Source organism: Octopus bimaculoides, chromosome 11 (assembly GCF_046866305.1).
Source record: "Octopus bimaculoides isolate indiv1 chromosome 11, ASM4686630v1, whole genome shotgun sequence".
NCBI lineage: Eukaryota > Metazoa > Mollusca > Cephalopoda > Octopoda > Octopodidae > Octopus > Octopus bimaculoides.
Window position 1 is genome coordinate 81,133,017 of NC_142938.1, and position 23,585 is coordinate 81,156,601.

General features: G+C 39.0%; 1 protein-coding gene across 2 annotated transcripts in view; it reads right to left on the reverse strand.

Moving 5' to 3' along the window:
• Positions 1 to 187: 187 nt before the first annotated feature.
• Positions 188 to 23,585, reverse strand: part of LOC106868577 (U3 small nucleolar RNA-associated protein 25 homolog) — a 28,988-nt gene continuing 5,590 nt past the window's right edge. Inside the window, exons 2-20 of one of the 2 annotated variants that reach the window (XM_089360466.1) lie at positions 21,147 to 21,183; positions 20,508 to 20,613; positions 17,711 to 19,114; positions 16,471 to 16,562; positions 15,504 to 15,596; positions 13,944 to 14,001; positions 12,964 to 13,016; positions 12,159 to 12,244; positions 11,287 to 11,458; positions 10,237 to 10,312; positions 9,462 to 9,615; positions 8,791 to 8,887; positions 7,299 to 7,384; positions 6,013 to 6,095; positions 5,079 to 5,155; positions 3,420 to 3,491; positions 2,420 to 2,547; positions 1,096 to 1,194; positions 188 to 540 (exon numbers count right to left, since the gene is read on the reverse strand). In XM_089360466.1, the coding sequence (XP_089216592.1) occupies positions 294 to 540; positions 1,096 to 1,194; positions 2,420 to 2,547; positions 3,420 to 3,491; positions 5,079 to 5,155; positions 6,013 to 6,095; positions 7,299 to 7,384; positions 8,791 to 8,887; positions 9,462 to 9,615; positions 10,237 to 10,312; positions 11,287 to 11,458; positions 12,159 to 12,244; positions 12,964 to 13,016; positions 13,944 to 14,001; positions 15,504 to 15,596; positions 16,471 to 16,562; positions 17,711 to 19,114; positions 20,508 to 20,613; positions 21,147 to 21,183 (3,220 nt within the window). In that variant the 3' untranslated portion in view covers positions 188 to 293. The remainder of the gene's footprint in view (positions 541 to 1,095; positions 1,195 to 2,419; positions 2,548 to 3,419; positions 3,492 to 5,078; positions 5,156 to 6,012; positions 6,096 to 7,298; positions 7,385 to 8,790; positions 8,888 to 9,461; positions 9,616 to 10,236; positions 10,313 to 11,286; positions 11,459 to 12,158; positions 12,245 to 12,963; positions 13,017 to 13,943; positions 14,002 to 15,503; positions 15,597 to 16,470; positions 16,563 to 17,710; positions 19,115 to 20,507; positions 20,614 to 21,146; positions 21,184 to 23,585) is intronic. The other variant, XM_089360467.1, reaches the window with a different exon arrangement.

Below are 23,585 nucleotides of genomic sequence, written 5' to 3' on the forward strand. Positions count from 1 at the left end.
TTGACTTAAGAAATCAACCATTTGAGACTGTAAAAAAGAACTGCATCAACAAAATTCCATCCAACCCATGCAAGCATGGAAAAAAACTGGACATTATGACGATGATGATGATGAAACCTGAAATACTTTCAACTCCTCTTAGAATTCTACAGGATGCTGAGGTAATATTAAAGAACACAACAAGAGATGAATATATATGTAAATAAATATGTATTTGAAAAATATATTTTATCTTTATTTTTCTTTTTTCTTTTGAACTTCTTAAATAGTCTTAATTAACAAGCCATGTTTAATTAAGGTTCAGTTACAAACATGTGTACTGGCTTAGGTGAATGTATCATCAAAGAGCTTCTGTTGGTACCAACCACTGCCGCCAGCCTTTGTACATCGTACTTGCTGTAGAGGATGCTTCCTGTTGCATCGTCTTTTGGTAAGTTCTTCAGTTTCACATCATTTATCAGGTTACAAATTTCACTGAAGAAGTGAGGATACAATGGCAGTTCATAGAATATAATGTGACGAATGCCTCGTAATCTTGTTCTGAAAAAAAAAAGAGAAAATAATGTAATACAAGAGCCTCAATGACTTCTTGCATGTATCTTCACAAACCATACCCACACTAAGACACTAAGGGTGGGGGGAAATACAAACAAGTGACCCAGCACCGATGTATACCAAAGGGCTTCTAAAAAAATTAATTTCTATCAATGTTTTTGTTTTTTTTGTTGCACATTGAGCACGATCGTATCCCAGTTGAGTCCCATTTTCTTTTCTGCTAAAAATTCTGTCTTTGCTAAGTTTGTTTCTCAATTCTATGTTTAGTATTTCTTCACTAAATCAATAGATTCAGCTTGGAGAATTAGGTTATGGGTTTGGTTTCAGGGGGCACCATGCAACTTCTCCATTGCAACAGGAAGAACAAAGAAGGGTGGTGGCAACCAGTACCTGATGGATACCAAACTTCATCCATGACATCAAGTTGAAAGCCATGAGACCCAGTTAAAGACAGGATATGACGTTAAAGACATGACACCCAATAAAGTTTACAATACCAAGGTATAAAAAGGATATTAAATGGAAAGAGAATGAAAATACCTAAAATAGAAATGGTGTCTTTCTGTGTAAAGCAAAAAATTTGTTTTTCCAAGGAAGAACCGGCTCCTTGTACCAGCAATATCTTTACGTTTGGAATATCTGTAAGAGAATAAATTATAATACATTACTGAGACAACTCATTGTTCCCATCTAATAGTCAAAACTTTTTATGTAGTAACTTGCTTGATGATGATGATGTCTAAAAAGACGCGTGTGTATGTAATCCAAACAAGAAGACGAAGAAAGAGTTTAGCACATCTTTAATGACCAGTTACAATTGTTTTGGCACTGCTGCTTTTAACACCATTGCATACAAAACGTTCCATAATATTAGAGTCGTTGCCAGTACCCCCTGACTGGCCTTCGTGCTGGTGGCACGTAAAAGCACCCACTACACTCTCTGAGTGGTTGGCGTTAGGAAGGGCATCCAGCTGCAGAAACTCTGCCAAATCAGATTGGAAACTGGTGTAGCCATCTGGTCTCACCAGTCCTCAGTCAAATCGTCCAACCCATGCCAGCATGGAAAGCGGACATTAAATGATGATGACTTCATCCGACAGGCGCCAATAGGTGCACACTTACTTAGTGTGACTGCCAACCGTTGTATGTTGCTTATATAGGGAAGAAATAATTAGTATAAAATAAAAATGGTGAAATAGTGGACAGGATCTAGACAATAATAATACTAAATCAGATAAAAACAGAATCATCAGAAGAATGTTTAAAACCAACAAACATTATGTAACGTTTCACATGGAACTTTTGCATGTGATGGCGTTAATCTTACTTGGATTATGCTTTAATCTTTGCAAGACTCACAAATTGGATTTACTGGTGTGATACTGAGATTTCTCAGAGTCTAGCTCAAGAATGATGCATCGGAAGTACTCTGGTTTTCTATCCTTTCAGGACCATAACACACATTATATATATATATATATATATATATAAAGCACAGATGTGGCTGTGTGCTTCCCAACCACAAGGTTTCAGGTTCAGTCCCACTGAGTGGCACCTTGAGCAAATGCATGCATGTGTACATCTATTTCATTGTTGCAATACGACAAGCTCACTGTAAGCAAAACATCACCATCATACAAGCAATGTTGATTATTTGCAATTTTCCATGAAAATATGTTTGGACCAGGGGAAAATATTACCTTGTTTGGAAAAGGTGAGAATTTGTGACAAGAAGAGCATTCAGCCGGAGAAAACCTGCCTTGCCGAGTCTTGTTTGACCCAATCAAGCATGGAACATTAGACATTAAAACAAAGATGATGAGATAAAAAAAAAAAAAAGTTAAATTCATTTATGTTTACTTACTCACTAATCTGGAGAAAATCAATTTCATTTTTGATGAAATAATTTCTGATTCTGACAAAGTCAAAATAAGATGGAATGAAGATCATGGTACTGTTCATGTTAGAGGCACCTCGATATTTTGGTAAAATCTTCAACAGAAAATAAATAAATGCAAACATTTAAGTTGAATTCATTCTTTTAAAGTAAATAATAATAATAACAACAGGAATGCCTGCTTCTACCCTTGCACACATAGATGTTATTGATAATATCTCAAAACACTTTTAAGAACAACCAAGCAGTTACTTTTACTGTGGTTCCATACTGAACTTCAGTGTTGTTGTTGGCACTCCGTCGCTTATGACGACGAGGGTTCCAGTTGATCCGATCAACGGAACAGCCTGCTCGTGAAATTAATGTGCAAGTGGCTGAGCACTCCACAGACATGTGTACCCTTAATGTAGTTCTCGGGGATATTCAGCGTGACACAGTGTGACAAGGCTGACCCTTTGAATTACAGGCACAACAGAAACAGGAAGTAAGAGTGAGAGAAAGTTGTGGTGGAAGAGTACAGCAGGGTTCGCCACCATCCCCTGCCGGAGCCTCGTGGAGCTTTAGGTATTTTCGCTCAATAAACACTCACAACGCCCGGACTGGGAATCGAAACCACGATCCTATGACCGTGAGTCCGCTGCCCTAACCACTGGGCCATTGCGCCTCCACACTGAACTTCATAATACACACACAATGTAAGCAAATGAAACAGCAAGGTTCAAGATAAATATATCTACATTTATTTGTAATAGAATACGAAAGGCATTCTATAGACTTTGTGCAAAAACAGACTGATCTGAGCTCCAAGATGGCCAACTATCTGACACAGTGTTTCTGTATAATTTTGCCTCTTCAGTGGCAGATATTGACAGAAAGGGCATCAAGCGGTAGACACTGCATCAATAAGGCTTGTTCAACACACAGCAGCATGCAAAAAGTATACCTAGAAACAACAATGACAACTCACCTTTTTTATGAATGTATTAAACCGAATATCAACTGACTGACTGTAGCTTGAACACTCAATACGATGGAATATCTGAAAAAAAAAAAAAAAAAAATAATTGAATTAAAATGGCTGTAAATGAAATGAAAAACCAATCTTTAATTACTAAACATTGCCTGATAATTGAAAATGCATATTTAAATAAATACTTTACAGATGCTATTTAGCTCCAGGTGAGCCTTGCTGATTGAACAGACCTATGATGAAAGGAATTCCACCTGTGACTATTCCATTTTATTTTTCAGACAGTATATCTAAGACTACATTATCTAATAATCCTTCCATTTTTTCTTAAGATGAAAGGGTATGATCTGAGGGATATTTGGCTTTACATTATATATATATATATATATATATACATACACACAGGGTGCAGTGAATATGCTGTCGTTTAAATTACGCAAAAATGAAAATAACACCGACATCTCATTTTAACAGATATATTTACCAAAATTACATAAAAATATCTTGAAATACTGAAGAGTAAATTTATACAATAAAATCGCCATTGGCTTCAACCACACCCTCCAGATGACTTCAGATTCTGCTGGAGCTCTTCTGGATGTTTCCTTGCTTAATTTGGTGAATGTTGCCATAATCCTTATCTTCCGTTTATCTTTGGTGTTACAAGGAGTTTTGTTGGTCTCGATCAACTGTGCCCCACACATAATCAAGGAGGTTGCAGTCTAGGGAGTTAGGCAGCCAGATGTTAGCAGTACTGAGGTCACAGAAATTGTTCGACAGCCATATTTTCCAACAGCTCGTGTGGCTAGACATAGGGCCTTCCAGCAGCTACCCTCTTGACTCAGGGCAGCACTACCCCCTACAAGCACTTGATGCAGGCTTCAGTGTTGTTGTTGAGGCCATGTGGGAAGATGAATGGGGGCATAACGTTGCCATCACTAGGGATCACCTCAAACACTGTGATGTTGACTGGATGTTTGATTTTTATCACTCTCAGTACATGTCCTTAGATTGACACCCAAACACTCTGAAATGTTCTTATTGGAGCTTCTGGCACAAATGCAGAGCAGTACAGCATGTCGTTTCCAAATTTCTGGCAGAGTGAATTGCATCATGGTGTTGTTTTTCTCAAAGACAGAGCCCAACTGACCCTACTATACTGTGTAGTTGACAAAATCAAAAACAAACAATGCGTGAAATAAAAAATATAAAATGGCGACAATTTACCCATCACACCCTGTATATATATATATATATATATAGGGTAAAGACCCCTGTCATGAACGACCATGGAATTGCACCTAGAAAGTTCCCCTCTGAAGCACAAATCTGGGCATGGTTGTTTATGGAAGACCAGCAGTTGCCCATACACACCAGCCTCCCCTTTCTATGCCACTGATGTCCAAAGGAAATGCAAAGACCAATACAACTTGGCACCATATCTATCTATCTCGGTGGTGTGATTTTTGGGGAATCATAAGGATTCCATGACAAATAATTTTGTTAGGTGCTGCTGTTTTTGATGTGAACCTAAATAAAGAAAGAACAGATGACTACAGTCACAACAAAAGCCTACTTAATCAAGGCAGACTTGATGTTAAACAACGACAACGGAAATATATAAAAGGCAACATAAAAAGAAAGCAACAAACTTACCATTGGAATCTGAAGAGCTACTTGGCAGATGGATCCATCAGTCGTACTGGGGCATACCATTAACTTACCAGCATAGTCTGGGTTGATTAAGTTACAGAAAATACTACAGGATTGATAAACACAGAGAGAGAGAGAGAAAGGAAAAAGAAGTAAAGCGAAACACAGAAGTCACCCTAATATTTCCATCTCTGAGCTGACATGGTGTCACATAACTTGCTAGAAATAGCAAACAAATCTGACTCATAAAAGGACAAATACATTGAAAAAGTATTTATAAATCAATGTGTCTTGGTTCTTTTGTTTCTGTTGATTTTATTTGAACTAATTTTGAAAATATGCTCAAGATTATCACTCACTCTTGCTTCTGTTCTCCTTCAGTTATAGGGGCCACTTTAAGGCCTTTAGCCTTGCAAGTTATAAAGCAACCATCACTAGTGATGGTGCCAAGAAAAATGCACCAGGTACACATTGTAAAGTGGTCGGTGTTGGGGAGGGCATCCAGTCATAAAAGCTGGACCAAAATAGATACTGGCATACAATGCAGTCCTCTGTCATGTTGAACCCTGTCCCACCATCCAATCTATGCCAACATGGAAGCTGGACATATGGTGGCAATGATGATGAATTCAATAAATAACTTTCCTATTAATCTTGTGCTTCATACGAAATTCTTCATGTCACAGAAAACCTAGATGAAAATGTCCAACATGGATTCTACACACACACTCTCAGACTTTATATGCACTAATTTGAGATAGAAAAAACCCCCAGAAAACAAACTTGTTAGTCTTATTGATGCTTATATTAAAAAAAAAAAAGATAACGATCGAGCAGTGAAATACTTGCTTCAAAACTTCAAACGAAATGTTCAAATTTGCCGATTTATAGCATATAAAATATATTTTCCTAATAATATATTCATTGAAAAGGATACTGAGAGAGCATTTATTAAAGAGTACATTGATTGGTGGAGAACTGAGACTACTCAAAATCAAAGTCTGTCGATAATATTTGTTCCTGGAAAAAAAAAAAGAAAGAAATAAAAGTTGGTCAATGATATTTGGATTTAGCAAACCCATGGCTGCTGCTGGACAATTTTCAACTGTTACCGACATTCTCTGTGCCTTTTAGCACTATATAGCTATGCAAAATGAATACCACACATGTGTGGTCGCCTATTCATGTAAAGCATACAGAATGCTAAATGTGTGTGTGTGTAACTCATTTCCTTGACATCCTGTGATGGGTGTAAACGAGTGTTACCATCATACAAGTGATGTTGTTAGCTTCCAATCTTTAGTGAAAAACCTTGTCTGGCCATGGAGAAATATTCCTTTGCTTGACAATTAGAATGGTGAGGGGAAAGGCACCCAGCTGTAGAGAAGTCTCAACAAATTCCACAGGACCCATGCAAGCAGGAAAAAGTGGATGTTAAAAAGAGGGTGATGATGAAATTTTAGGACTTAAGTTTGCACATTGCATGCTCATAATTCTTTCTATTTTAGGCACGAAGCCTGCAACACTAAGGGGACAGTTGAGTAAATTAATGTTAGTACTCAGCTGATACTATTTTATCAAAGCCTGAAAGGATGTGGGGTGGGGTGGGGGAGAGAAAAAAAAAATCAATCATGGCAAAATTTGAGTGCAGAACAAAGATGGACGAGATGTTGCTAAGCATTTTGACTGGTGTCCAAACAATTCTGCCAATTCACCGCCTTCATAGCACGCTCATAATAAATATGGTAATACAGTTCTATATTTAAGAGATGAGGAATTATTTACATTATTTACATTTGACAGATATTTGTCCTCATCTTGTTTATTGTTAACACAACATTTTGGCTGATATACCTTCCAGCGTTCATCAGGTGGCTTGGGAAAATTTGGAACCTGGGTTCTCATTCCTAAGGTATCTTTTGATATTATTATTATTATTCAGATCACTGCCTGGAGTGGGCATATGGCATAGTGGTTAAGAGTGCGGGCTACTCACCCCAAGATTCCGAGTTCGATTCCAGGCAGTGACCTGAATAATAATAACATCGAAAAATACTTTAGGAATGAGAACCCAGGTTTGAAATTTCCCCAAGACACCTGATGAAGGCTGGAGGGTATATCAGCCGAAGCGGTGTGTTAATAACAAACAAGATGAAGACAAATATCCATCAAATGTAAATAATGTAAATAAATATGGTAAAAGAATGAAATAAGGAAACCTACCAACTGTTGAGAGCCCATGCTCTAACTCTGGAAAAATCACAGCCATGGGAATCTTTTGGTTGTAGATGTAAATGATCCATAATATACTGTCAAATATAAATAAAAAAATATATATTTACATAATTTTAATGGTTTTAGTTATGGGCGGTGGCTGTGCTGGAGCATTTCTCCCTCAATAAATTTTTTTCTGTCCATCAAGTTGCCCGCATAGCTCAGTCGGTAGAGCACCAGACTTTTAATCTGAGGGTTACAGGCTCATGTCCCTCAACAGGCGTATATTCACTTTCCCCTTGAACCGGTGACACATAAAAGCATCCAGCTGTAGAAACCAAGCCAATATCAGGCTGGAGCTTGGTACAGCTCTCCAGCTTACCAGTTCCAGTCAAACTATCCAACCCATGCCAGCAAGGAAAGCAGACACTAAATGATGATGATGAGCATCAACCCTGTTCCTTATTTGTTTGGTATTTTCACTTTTTTCTTTTGAATATCTAAGTCACCTTCTGACAAAGTGATCCAATCCAATGCTCTCTCAAATGCAAACACACATACACACAGGCATAGCTGTACAGTTAAGAAGTATTCCAGGCATACTCTTGGGCAGAATCAACATGGCACAGTGACAAGGCTGGACATTTGAATTACAATCCATCCAACAATTTCCATTTCCTCTAATTTCACCAATGAAGTGTGGATCAACCTGGGTCCATGAGAAATGACACTAACCCAAGATGCCACGCATTGAGATTGAACTCTGTACCTTGTGATCGGTAAGTGAAAGCAAACCTCTTGCCAATTTGGCCATAGTGTGTTGAGGTACAACACCTACATCAGAGGCAGACAGTAAAAGGGAGAGTAAATCGCCCCTTCACCTGCAGAATAGGATGGTACAATGGGCAAGTGATAGCAACCCCTTAGCCTCTTGTACCAGGGATATAAAGACGTCCACAGGCAAGACATTGGAACTGACAAGGAAGAGGACTCTTAGAATAAAGGGGACCCTTAGAGTAAAGGCTTAAAAGATTATTGCAGCCAAGGGAAAGATCTTTACCGACAGAAATGATGAGGCATCAACTAACAAATGAGCTGCTTCTGCTGCGGAGTAGCCTTATTGCTGACCAGGCTTGTTACACTCTTGTACACCACTTGGTATTTGGTATGGAGGCCCAGAGAGGCAGTCTGGCGGTGGGGGGGTGACACCAACGGCCATTACTGTCCAAGGAGTTTTGTTCCTGACCAGAACAATCAACATTGGCTTGTGATGAACAGCCACCGCTGCCAATGTCTGGGCGATAGACCAGTAATGCCTGTATTCCAAACAAGCATAGGGGTTGGATGGTTTGAAAGGATCTGACAACCCAGAGGTCTCCAGTGCCTTCTTTGGCAAGGTTTCTACAGCTAGATGACCTTCCTAATGCTGACCACTTTACAGACTGGACTGCATGCTGGATTTTTGAAAAATAAAATGAAATCAATATAAAAAAAATCTTACCAATATATGTTCCCAGTTTTGCATCAGGAATATATCAGTTTGGTCAAGGATTAATATTTCAATAGATGATAGAAAATCAAATTCTTTCTTTGATTGGCTACAAAGAGTAAAAAAATAAAAATCACAAATAATGAAAACAAAATCCTATTCTAAACAGTATTTTTTGGTTTTCGTTTCTTACAAATTAGCGCATCACAGTTCTAGATTTAAAAGAAACTTCTGAAGGACAAAATCACAATTGAAGAATGAGGCATATTGTATTAGGGCAGGGGTTTTCAAACTTTTTGACTTGCGGACCCCTTTATATTTCAGGCTTTACCTTAGGGACCCTTATAAACGCTTATGAAATTTATACATAAATATTTGCTTAAAATAACATATTTTTACATTTATTTATTTAACAGTATTTAACAAATAGGTTCATTGTCAATTAAAAGATTTTGATTAAAAAAACATATATAAAATCAAATTGCCCATAAAAAGTATTTGCTGTCTACGGACCCCTTGTGGTCTGCGGACCACAGTTTGAAAACCCCTGTATTAGGGAAGGCATCAGGATATTTGAACCAGATATGGTTCAGTTTAAATGCTAAAGGGTTGATATACAGCAAATCTTTATGGCATAACAATTTCTGAAACAAACCCTGTATAAGAATGAACAAAATACATACGTTTCACCAATGACACTGCGCAGACCAAGAGGAGAACCAATTATAATATCAGAGGAGTAGAATTTGGTGTAAATCTGCAGTTTTTTTTGAGATATGCCTAAACCAATTTTGAAATGATCATCAATATTTCCTGCAAATGTTGCCGCATAATCTTCTGAAAAAACAAAACCAAAAATATATTATGTAAGGCAAAGGCTTAGCCATGTGGTTAAGAAACTTACTTTGCAATCATGAGGTTTTAGGGTTCGATCCTTTTGCACAGCACCATGGATCACTTCAGTGCTAGGCTGTTAAGATTCTCTTGTGAGTGAATTTGGCAGATGGACTCTATGCGTGTCCTCACACCACTCACCAGCTAGTGTTAGCTTGTTTGCATCCATGTCAATTGTTTAGCAAAAATAAGTAGTGGGGGTCTATTTGTCAAACTAAACCGTTCAAGACGGTGCCCCAGCATGGCCACAGTTCAATGACTGAGACAAGTAAGAGAGAAAAGAGATAATAGTCTATATAAAAAAACAAAACAAAAAAAACTACATGCTGACATCATTATAATAAAGGAATGACACATTGAATAGTATAGACATTTCTTAACAAGATAAGATGGTCACAAATGGAATGTCTTTGATGACAGCTCTGCTCAGCTGAGGCTGAACTGGGGGTTAAACAACAAACACTTTCTTTATGAAGAGAATCTTAAGAGATACTGAACAATAAGGAAAGCTTTATCTCAAAGCAGCAGAAAACAATAATGGTAAAAGGATAATGGAACACGAACCTGGTTTATTAGAAAAGTTTTTAACATCTTGTGAAGAATATTCAGCAAAAAATCTCTTTTTATTGTCTGTCTGTGACTGAAAAGGAGAAGAAAAATAACTTCAATCAACAGCTTTTGTATTTTCGTTTTTGACCTTGTGGCTGTGTGGTTGAGAATCTTGCTTTCCAGCCATGAGGTCCCAGGTTCAGTCTTACAGACCAAAGCCTTTTGAGTGGATTTGGTATATGGAAACTGAAAGCCTGCAATATGTGTGTGTATGAATTCTTGACATTAAATGATGGGTGTAAGCAAGCATCACCATCCCACATGTGAAAACAAGTCCAAATCTGGGGAAACTTTGTCCTGCTTGGAAACAGGAAGAGCATCTGGCTGTAAAAAAATCTACCTGACCAATGCAAACAGGGAAAATTGGACATTGAACGAGGAGGATTCAAAAGATTTGGGGGTGAGTGGGGATTAAACAACCAAGTGATTCTGGGGCCATAGGCAACGATTATGCTCAAATGGTGCCTTTTACGTGCCACAATCACAGAACCAATCAGGTGGCACTGGCATCGGCCATGCTTGAATGGTGCTTATGCCATGCAAAGGAAGCCCCTTGTAACAGTTGTCCTGTCCTGAGATGTGGAAACATCAAAGAAGTTCAGGAGGGCCCATTAGTCTTGCCAAAGACATGACAAGCAAAAAAAAAAAAAAGAAAAGAAAAGCGAGAGCATGATGAACCCTATTACCAAATGTCTGGGACTGGTAGTAATGCAACTTAGAACTCAAACCCATATGTCCTGTGCAAACCATGCCAGCATCAAAAACACAGGTAAAATGACAATGATGAAGGGCACCCAGCTGTAGAAACACTGCCAGATCAGACTGGAGCCTGGTGCAGCCTCCTGGTTTCCCAGACCCCAGTCGAACCGTCCAACCCATGCCAGCATGGAAAACGGACGTTAAATGATGATGATGATGTGACAATGAAATCGATTTTTACTGCTTTAAAAAAGACAAAAACAAGTCATGACCCCCAAATGCTGACCAAAAAAAAAAGGAACTTACTTTGTCACTTGTTAAGATTTTGATGAAGTTTGATATAATTCGGCGAGCTGTCTCACGAAACGGAACAATAATCAATACTTTGGGCCGAGTTATTCCTTGGTCAGGGTATTCCTCTGTTCCATCTCGACAGGCTTTTTGTTTTAAATTATTAGCTGTTACTTTTAGTCGACTCCTACCAGGGAATGAAATTAATAATAATGATGATGATGATGACAACAATGATGAATTATTTTGACATAATACAAGACTTGGCGTACTTTTGATAGCAAACTTCACATGCATAGGGATAGTCGGAGACCCCCATCGGTCATGACTGACCATGGGATTGCACCAAGAAAGTTACCCTCCCATGCACAAGTCCAGACAAGGTTGTTTATGAAGACCAGCAGTCGCCCATGCATACCAGCCCCCCACCCTCCACACCACTGATGTTATCCAAGGGAAAGGCAAAGGCCAATACGGCTTGGCACCAGTGACATTGCAAATCATTTCTACAGATGAGTGAACTGAAGCAATGTGAAATAAAATGTCTTGCTCAAGAACACACCACACAGCCCGGTACAGGATTCGAACTCCCAACCTCACGGTCGTAAGTTTGACACTCTAACCACTGAACCATGCGCCTTCACACAGGGGTAGTAAACACGAAGAAATTACATAAAACTGATCCACTCAAATGCTTAGAAGGTTCCCTCAAAGTAATCGATAGCTTTTGTCACGTAGTTGACCTAATTAGATGTGTGGATGTGGAAGCGTTCGACTAAAGGCAGTGCTCTAGCATGGCCAGTCAAATGACTGAAACCCGTAAAAGAATATATATTAATTTCTAGACACTGATGTATATAATGAAATATTTTGTATTAAATACTTACTTCAAAGTATGGTTTAAAACATGAAGACAGTACGCCATTTCAATAGGTTTTTGGTTTTTATAAGTTTTCTCTGAGTAATAAATATCCTATATAAAAGAAATTAGAAAAACAAGTTAATGTTCTGAAAATATAATGAAGAACAAATTACAAAAAGCCAGGGAGGGAAAATTTTATGAGGTCAGTCTGCCAAAAAGACAACAAAAAACATCTATTAAATCATACCTCTATTATAATTAAAAAATGAAGGACACACATTGGATAATGTAGTCTTACAGGATTGGTCTAGAATGCAAACCATTAAAACGTACCAATTAAGGACACAGCAAACTGTGTCAATGAGAGCACTAGCAGGTTTTCATTCAAACTGCTAGAAACAACAGCCAAAACCTAGAGGGTGTCTTCATTCCATTTGTTTTTAAAAAAGCAGAAGTTACAAAATGATTTATTGGTATGGAAATGTCAACAAACACTATTGTCTGAAGCACAGAATGTAGACACACACACACACAACAGGCTTTGTACAGTTTCCACCTACCAAATTCCTTCTCAAGGTATTGGTTCTCCGGAGACTATAAAAGAAAATGCTAGCCCAAGGTGTCAAGCATTGGGACTAAACTTGAAATTAGAGTTTCACAGCAAACTTCTTAACTAAACAGCCATGCTTGTATCTATCTATCTGTATAACTTTATGCACACACACACACACACACACACAGACATTAGCTTACTGTAATGTTATTTTATGAACTCATCAGCTTGATTAATGTAAATGAATATAACAACTAAGGCAACAATAAAAACTTACTTGATAAGAATACATTCTGAGAAACAATTCAACTTGACTTGCAGAATAGACACCTTGGGGAAAAAAGAAAAAAGAAAAAAAAGGAACAATTTGTGGAGATTTCAAGTTAGCTGATAAAAATAATAAAGAAGCTTTACAAGAACACACAAAATGGATAAACTTTGGATATGGAATTTCACCAAGTAAAGGAATCTAACAATTGCAATATTGACTGTAATTTTTGCTGGATGTTTATTGATAAGCCTTCAACATGTAGATTACTATAATCATGTGAAATAATTATTTATCAACATTGTTTTGAATTAAACATGTATTATGTTGTGGCTTTGAGATTTTGATGATCATCATCATCAACATTTAAGTCCGTTTTCCATGCTGGCATGGGTTGGACGGTTCGACTGGGGTCTGGGAAGCCAGGAGGCTGCACCAGGCTCCAGTCTGATCTGGCAGTGTTTCTACAGCTGGATGCCCTTCCTAATGCCAACCACTCAGAGTGTAGTGGGTGATCTTTTACATGCCACCGGCACAGGGGCCAGGCATCGACGTGGTCATATAATTTTTGAACAACATTGTGAAGTAGGTGTGAGAGGTTGGATATGGCTGCTAAAAGGTTAAGAAAGCATGCACTATACAGTCTGACAAAATTATTTTAAGTACTGAAGTTTGTTAGGTGGGTAGGCTGAGAAATAAAGGGAAAAAACACAGAGTTACAATGAGAGAGAAAACAGCCAAATCTCCCTCAAACCATCACACTCTTCTATCTTTAAAACGAAAAAGGCAAACATCTGATAATGCAGTCCTATATGTATAAAGAGATGAAATGGTCAGATATGGAATACTTAGGACCATAAGGACCCAATCGCTGACCCCTGCCTAAACAACAATTATTGTATTTACCTTTATATCAAGATACTGTGTATATCTACATATCTACATATGTATGCAATATATTGAACGATTAAGACACATTTAAAAATTACCTTTTTCATCATCAGTGACCAAAGACTTTAGATTTCCAAGTGGAATGCGCTTCTTTATCTGAAATGATATATGTTCACTATGTAGAGATTATATCCTGAGAAAGAACCCTGTCGCACATGTACGTGTGTGTGTGTGTCTGTGTGTACCATGTCAAAGCAGACAGCAGAACTTGGGGTAGTCTTCTGAGTTGCCAGAGCCTGTAGAACCGTCCAACCGACGCCACTATTGAAAATGGAGGTTAAATGACAAGGCGTATGGAATTCTCTGACTTTGGTTGGTTTTTAAACAATGAGTTTTTGGTGATGTTTGCATGTATTCTAACATGAAAGCATGTCTGGGATTCTTGACATGTTGCTGATCTTCGTAACCAAAGCAACCTTTCATACAGAGTCCTCTGTTTCCTGTTCTTGGCATATATAAAAAAAAATCTGGCTGTCTGCTGTTCAATAGACTGGAAGATTATTGCCTGACTTGTTGGAAACCAGATAGGTTTAGCAACAGGAAGGGCTTCCAGATGAACAACCTCTGTTTCAAATGACTTGTGCCTGACCCATGCAAGCATGGTGAAGTAAATGTTAAAGCAATGATGATGAAACAGCCAGACAATTAGGTGTCTTTCCAGGGAAAGTAAATAATTATTTCATACACGTTTCTGTTAGTCTAATTTTGCTTTATAAGTTTGATGGATATTTATTTGAGGCAGTGTGTGTGTGTGTGTGTACGTGTGCGCACACACACACAAGGTGCAAGAATAAAAAAGAAAAAAAAAGACAAGGTTAAAAAACAAACAAAAGAGTGTATTAGGTTTATCCTCCTCATCATTTAACACTCACTTTTTCATACTCGCCAGAGTCGGCTGAAGATTATTGAAGGCAGATTTCCCACAGCCAGATGCTCTTCCAGCCACCAACCTCCACTAGTTTTCAACCAAGGAAGTACTCTCCAATCACCAAAACACATTTGCACAGAATATTGGATATGAATGTCACTGCTTGTATAACAACGATATCCTGTAACACCTATCATGTGATGCCAAGACAAAGAGATACAAAAGCACACATCACACACACGATTGGCTTCTTTCAGTTTCCGTTTACCAAATCCACTCACAAGGCTTTGGCCAGCCCAGGTCTATAGTTGAAGACACTTGCCCAAATTGCCAGGCAGTAGGACTGAATCTGGAATCATGTGGTTCGGAAGCAAGCTCTTTATCACACAGAGAGGCCTGTGCCTCCTCATCTCAGCATCATGAACAAGTATCATAAAAGTGGCATTATTGGTTTCCAGTGTTCCATGAAAACATGTCCAGTTCTGAAGAAATATTAGTTTGCTTGGAAACAGAACAATTGAGGGTCGGTAACAGTAAAGGAATCTGACTATAAAAATCCTACCTCAATGAATTCCGTTTGATTCACATGAGCATGGAAAATGGACATTAAAACAATGATGATGAACCAGAATTAATTTAGACTTCAAATATATGTTTATGCTCAAACAACAATAAACAAACCAAAATTGCATTGTTTTTAAAAAAAGAATTAATGTGTGATAACACTTACATGTAGATCTTCAAATGATACTTTGGAAGATTTTGGGACATTAGCCTTTAAATTATCACAATTCCAAACATGTAGACATTTCCCTATGTTAGTCTGAAATAGTTAAGAAACAATAATACAAAATTCCACAAGGAGAAACAGAAATATTCACATTATATTACATAAATTATTTTTCACCATATGTTTACATTTACCATTCCCAACAAGATTCCCCAAACAAATTCAAATATGTCCATAGATAGAGAGACAGACAAATAAGTGATGCATGATGGGTAATGATTTTGATTTACTTGTGTATATTGTCATGATTGTAAAATATGACCTTTAAATTTTAAGAAACCCCTAACCCTTTTGGTATGAACCTGTTTGAGACTGCCCTTGGTTAATGATATAAATTTCTTGTTACACAGTAATTTTAATTAAAATTACCATCGATATGTTGTGTGAAGTTATGTTTCAAACACCAGGATAATAAATAGTAAAATTATTCTATTGAATTCAATATTTTCAAACTTAACAAAAGCACTGTATTTCAACAGAAATATGGAAACAAAAGGGTTAAAGAGTGGTTGTGCTTAACTTTGGTTTCACAGCGCCAAACAGGTAAGAGATGAATCTATTCTGAACAGGATACCAATCTGTCCAGTCTATGATACAAGTCACTATAACATAGCCTGAACAGATCTACAAACGAATTCCAGTTATGATCATCACATCATATTTTTAGACATAATTCAACACATCATTCCATGATTTTCAGAATGAGATTTGGTTGCAATGTCTAGCCTGTCAAGTTGCTAAGTGGCCATAGAGCAACATAGTTTATTGCTGCAAACTGTGACAACATATAATTAAAAATAAAAAAGGGGTTAACTATAGGGGACCGGGAAAATTACGGAAACCACTGACACAAGAACTTGTAGCTAAGATATGTGCTCCATGGAAGATAGAAATAACTTAACATTACCTGTATAGTCTTTTTCTGCCAACCTTCACCAGCTTCTAATTTTTTAACAGAGGACTCTGGTATTAACTGTTCAAAGTGAACAATAAATGGATCTAGAAAAAAAAAAAAAAAAAATTTTAATATCAAATCTTGTTTAAAATATTAGATTACTATGTTATTTATTATTAATTTTTGGTCATCATTAGACTTTAGGTACATTTATTATTTACTGAAATACAAAGCTATGGAGCTAAGAAATCTGCTTCCCAACCACATGGTTTTGGGTTCAATCCCACCAAGTGGTACCATAGGAAAATTTCCTGTACTATAACCCTGGGCCAGCCAAAGGCTTCAGTGGATAGAATTTGTTGGCTGAAACTGAAAGAAACCTGTTGTGCGTATGAGTGTGGATGTGTGCATGCATTTGTACCTCCTTGTCTTGACATTGGGTGATAGCTGTAAACAAGAGTCACAAGCAGTGTCGTTTGTTTTTAATCTTCCATGGAAACATATCTGGTCTTGGGGAAATATTACCGTAGAAACAAATTTTATTCTAGGTGTTGCTTGCTTCCCAATCATGTGGTCTTAGGTTCAGTTCTAATACATAGCACTTTGCACAAGCATCTTTCATTACAGCCCCAGGCTGACCAAAGCCTGATGAGCAGATTTGGTTGACAGAAACTGAAAAGAAGCCTGTTGTAGCCATGCTGGAGCACTGCCTCAAAGGGTGTTAGTCGAAGAAATCAATCCCAGGACATTCTATTGGTCTCTTTTGCCGAACCACTAAGTTACAGGGACATAAACATACCAGCATCGGTTGTCAAGTGATGGGGGAAAGGGAGAGACAAACACACGCATATACGTATGTATGCACACGACAGGCTTCTTCCAGTTTCCACCTACCAAATCCACTCACAAAACTTTGGTCGGGCCGAGGCTATAGTAGAAGACATATGCCCAAGGTGCCATGCAGTGGGACTGAACCTGGAACCATTTGGTTGGTAAGCAACCTTCTTACCACACAGCCTTGCCTATATATGACTTGACAGTTGGTGTTGGTTTGTTTATGTCCCCATAGCTTATCAGTTTTGCAAAAGAGAGCAACAGAATAAATACCAGGCTTAAAAATAAATAACTGGGGCCGATTTGTTTGACTGAAACCCTTCAAAGCATTGCCCCAGCATGGCCACAGTTGAAAGACTGAAACAATAGATAAAAGACAGGTGTGCCTAACGAGGGTCAGAAAGCAAGCTGATAATACCTTTCCCACCTGGGGTAGCATCAGGCATTGCTGAGTTGTCCAGATGATTAGCCAGGTCAGAATCATTCTCGGATGCACACGAGTCATCACTGCCATCACTTTCGGCCAACACATCATCATCAGCACTATTTACATCTGCGTCGTTTTCATCCTCTTCTGTACCACTCTCATCTTTTCCCTCCTCCTCCTCATCACTACCAGCTCCTTCCTCCTCATCCGCCACATCACTACCAGCCTCTTCCTCTTCTGCCACATCACTACCAGCCTCTTCCTCTTCTGCCTCATCACTACCAGCCCCTTCCTCCTCATCTGCCACATCACTACCAGCCTCCTCCTCTTCTGCCACATCACTACCAGCCCCTTCCTCCTCATCTGCCACATCACTACCAACCTCTTCCTCTTCTGCCTCATCACTACCAGCCCCTTCCTCCTCATCCGCCACATCACTACCAGCCTCTTCCTCCTCTTCTGCCACATCACTACCAGCCTCTTCCTCCTCTACCACATCACTACCAGCCTCTTCCTCTTCTGCCTCATCACTACCAGCCCCTTCCTCCTCATCTGCCACATCACTACCAACCTCTTCCTCTTCTGCCACATCACTACCAGCCTCTTCCTCCTCCGCTTCTGCCTCATCACTACCAGCCCCTTCCTCCTCATCTGCCACATCACTACCAGCCTCTTCCTCTTCTGCCACATCACTCCCAGCCCCTTCCTCCCTTTCTGCCTCATCACTACCAGCCCCTCCCTCCTCATCTGCCACATCACTACCAGCCTCCTCTGCTTCTGCCACATCACTACCAGCCCCTTCCTCCTCATCTGCCACATCACTACCAGCCTCCTCCTCCTCATCTGCCACATCACTACCAGCCTCCTCCTCTTCTGCCACATCACTACCAGCCCCTTCCTCCTCATCTGCCACATCACTACCAACCTCTTCCTCTTCTGCCTCATCACTACCAGCCCCTTCCTCCTCATCCGCCACATCACTACCAGCCTCTTCCTCCTCTTCTGCCACATAACTCCCAGCCCCTTCCTCCTCATCTGCCACATCACTACCAGCCTCTTCCTCTTCTGCCACATCACTACCAGCCTCTTCCTCTTCTGCCACATCACTACCAGCCCCTTCCAACTCACCTTCGACCTCATCTGCCTCAACACTACCAGCTTCTTCCTCCTCCTCTTCCCCAACGTCACTAGCTCCTGCATCACTACCAACTTCTTCCTCCTCCTCCTCCTCCTCCTCTCCTACCACATCACTACCAGCTTCTTCATCCTCTCCTGCCACATCACTACCAGATTCATCATCCGCATCCTCCTCCTCTGCCTCTCCACTATCCTCCTCCTCTTCCCCTGCTTCTTCATCTTCTGGCTCTGAATCTTCTTCAGTTTCCCCATCAGAATCTGTATAAAAAAAAAAAAAACCATCAAAACCTGGAAATAATAAAGATTTCTGGTGCAACAAGGCACAGGTGTGGCTGTGTCGTTAAGAACTTGGTTTCCTAACCCCATGGCATTTGGATTCAAACTTGCCTGGCACCTTGGGCAAGTGTCTTGCACTACAACCCCAGGACAAACAAAGCCTTGAGTGGATTTAGTACACAGAAACTGAAAGATGCTCACCACACACATTTCATATATATATATATATATATATATATATATATATATATATATATATATACATATATATATAAATAAAATTGTTGCTAATGTAAAAAGAAATGGAATGGTGAAACTATTTGTTCGTCTCCTGAAAAAGCAACGTTTTGGACTTAGGACACTTTTGCATAATAGCAACGAGATATATATATATAGTCATCATCATCATTTAACGTCCGCTTTCCATGCGAGCATGGGTTGGACGGTTTGACTGAGGACTGGTGGACCAGATAGCTGTACCAGGCTCCAATCTGATTTGGCAATGTTTCTACAGCTGGATGCTCTTCCTAACGCCAACCACTCCAAGAGTGTAATGGGTGGTTGGCATTAGGGAGGGCATCCAGCTGTAGAAACTCTGCCACATCAGATTGGAGCCTGGTGCAGCCATCTGGTTCACCAGTCCTCAGTCAAATCGTCCAACCCATGCCAGCATGGAAAGAGGACGTTAAACAATGATGATGATACATATATATATTCAACTTTTGCCTCTTCTTTGTTTATTCTTCCCTCTGATGAAGCTCCATGTTTCAGATCGGTTTTATTACCAAATATGATAAATATTTTGAATATCACTAGCAATACCATACAACATTGGAAGCAGAAACAGCTGTTAGACAGGATGCAGTCTATTTGCATTGAATTAATAAATAATAATTGATGTAAGTCAATTGTTTTTAATCAGTACTTCTCCATTTTCTGTTTTCTTCAAATTTTGATTGAGCATAATATGCTTGCATACGTATGCTCCTGGTTAAACACAGGTAATATACCGGTAGCGTAATGGATTTCTATCCTTTAGACGGTTATTTTAACCATATATATATATATATATATACATACATACATATAAACAGACACACACATATTACATCTATATTTATACACACCCACGTATATGTTGCAAGTACCTCTCTTGCCATTCCTTATGCTATTCTAGATTACCATTCCTCTTGAGTTACCAAATGTAAATAACCAGCATCATAGCACTACCACACAAAGATCCTCGAACCCATACGTGTGTATGCACACACAAATCTCAGTGCTTTCTGTACATTTTTGTATCACAATTAGTGACAACTTCAGGAAGACGAAATCAATACGTTGACCTCCAACTGGACACAAAACCTGTACTTACGCGCTCTTTTGGTGTCTTTAACTAAATCCAGTACAAGCTTCATGAATGGCTCTTCTTCTCCCTCCTCAGAAGATGATGATGATGGTGGCAGTGATGTTGAAACAGGCTGAATGAAAAGAGAACGAAAGTCAAAAGCCTATAAAGCGGTATTTATATTTCTGACATTCACACGAAGCCTCAGATTTAAGGGGAAGAGTTAAGCCTACAATATCAAGCTCGTAGTTGAGTGAAAAACGAAGTTAACCTAGGTGGGATTTGAACTCAGAATGTAGAGATTTGTAATTAAAAACCATAAGCCATTTTAACTGATTCTCTACCAGTTCTGTCAATTAGTAAAATATTGAGGGAAATTATGTATTTTTTTCTCTGTAAGTAGCTTGAGAACACACCAGACACACACACATACTGATCTAATTTATAATTCAAAGAAGGAGACCAGCTCGACTGCCTCCCTCCACTAAACAATTCTCGACTAATAATGCATTCTCTTTTTTACATCCATTTTTGTAAGCTGACATGGGTTGGACAAATATATTGAGACATTGACAGCTAGTAAATAAAATAATATTGCAAAATTCTGGTTTCTTTGGGGGTACCCCCCTCATATTTATTAAGAAATATAAAATAAACAACACTCACATGCTTTTCTACAGGGAAGCGATCAGGTGGAATATTTCTAAAAGAATGAAAGAGAAAGAAAAGAGGTAAATGAAATAACTTCATCATAAAGATTTCTTATACAAACGATTTAGGAGATAAGAAGTTGTGATGTTCATGCCTTTTCCACGGCCATCCCATCTATCTTTTAGGAGAGTGTAAGATTATCTTCTGTAATATTTCATTTCCTTTATTGAAGATGCTAGGATGTTGATCAGAGAAATTTGGCTGCTATTTCTAGTAGGTTGAAACAAGGAAGGACACTTCAGATTACATGGTCCTCGATCTATGTTTCAACATACAATGGAAGAGTCATGGTTGGAAGGCTCAATCAGAGCAGACATGGAAGTAAATGAAAATAGTGTAACACATTAATCAATGCAGCTGTGAACAGCATCGATTTTAACACCACACTGCCCCGTGTCGTGGCGGCATGGTCAAATAAGTTCCCTTTACTATCAACCATAAGATCTCAGGTTCAGTCCTATTCTAAGGCCTCAGGGGCAGGTATCGTGCATCATAGCCCAGGGTTAATTCCTGCTTTGCAAGGGAGAAACTGGGTAGTTAGAAACCGTTTGGAAAGATACAAGGGGGCATAGCCAGGGCAAGCTGCTACTTCTCTGCACCGAGACATCACAGCTTTGGCACTATGCACATGTGATTATCATCATCATTTAACGTCCGTTTTCCATGCTGGCATGGGTTGGACGGTTCGACTGGGGTCTGGGAAGCCAGGAGGCTGCACCAGGCTCCAGTCTGATCTAGCAGTATTTCTACAGCTGGTTGCCCTTCCTAACGCCAACCACTCTGAGAGTGTAGTGGGTGCTTTTTTATGTGCCACTGGCACAGGGGCCAGAGGGGACTGGCACCGACCAGTCAAGGCGGTGCTGGCATCGGCCATGGTCAGATGGTGCTATTATATATAATAATAATATTAATAACAACAATACCAGGATGTTATTTATAATAGTTTAATACATCACATTTCCACACATCAGAGTCAGTATTATCCATGGGCATCATCAGCATTCCATTTCATCAGGCAATACTGAATAAATGGATGAACTACAAAGGGAAGGCCAGTATGAAGGGCAATCCAGCTATGTGGGTCTTTCTGTATGTAATTGGTAGGGAGGTGGTTGATGGCAGTGTTGGATTTGTTTGCTATTCATTCTACAGATTCTGAGAATGGTCATTCATTCAGCAGATTTAAGGATTGTAGTTTACCTCTTTGTTCTATTTCATTCAAGACAGGACTCTCCCTCAATAAATTCTGAACCCAACAGGTGGTCACCTGTTATATTATCACCATAAGAAGGGTGGTATTAATCAATGTAGTCAACAAACCCTACTCTATTGCAGCTGACCACCTGTTAGGTTTAGAATTTATTGAGGGAGAGTTAGGTTTTGAATGAAACAGAACAAAGAGATATATACTACAATCAGTAAATCTGCTGAATGAATCAATGACCATTCTTAAAATCTGCAGATTGAATAGCAAATAACCCCCCCCCCCGCATATTACTCTCATCACCTACCTATCTACCCCTACCAATTACATACAAAAATACTCAGAGCTAGACTGGCCTTCATACTGGTAAGAAGGGATAAGCATCCTTCTGTGATTCATCTAATTATATAGTATCACATGAAATTGATCTGTACTGTACTAATCTCAAGGATACCGACTATGATGTCAAAATTGTCTGATCTGTGGAAACGTGCGTAGCGATGTATTAAATATTTATCCCACATTATATCAGTATAGCCATGATAGTGTTTCAGTACCAAAAACACTACATAAAACATAAATGAAAAGTGTTGCCCGTCAAATCAGAATGAGTGCAGTCTTTTGCCAAGCCAGCTCCTGTCAAACCACTGTCCAACACATGCCAGTATGGAAAGGGGTTAAATGATGATGATAAGGGGCACAAGAGTGGCTGTGTGATAATTAACTTGCTTACCAACCACACGGTTCAGTCCCACTGCATGGCACCTTGGGCAAGGGTCTTCTACTATAGCCTTGAGTCGACCAAAGCCTTGTGAGTGGATTTGGTAGACAGAAACTGAAAGAAGCCCATTGTATGTATATATATATATATATATATATATATATATATATATATATATATATATGTGTGTGTGTGTGTGTCTGTCCCCCAACATCACTTGAGAACTAATGCTGGTGTGTTTACGTCCCAGTAACTTAGCGATTCGGCAAAAGAGACTGATAGAATAAGTACTAGGCTTACAAAGAATAAGCTTTGGGGTTGATTTGCTCGACTAACGACGATGCTCCAGCATGGCCGCAGTCAAATGACTGAAACAAGTGAAAGAATATATTTTTTTGTTTCTTTTTACTTGTTTCAGTCATCTGTGGCCATGCTGGAGCACCACCTTTAGTCAAGCAAATCGACCCCA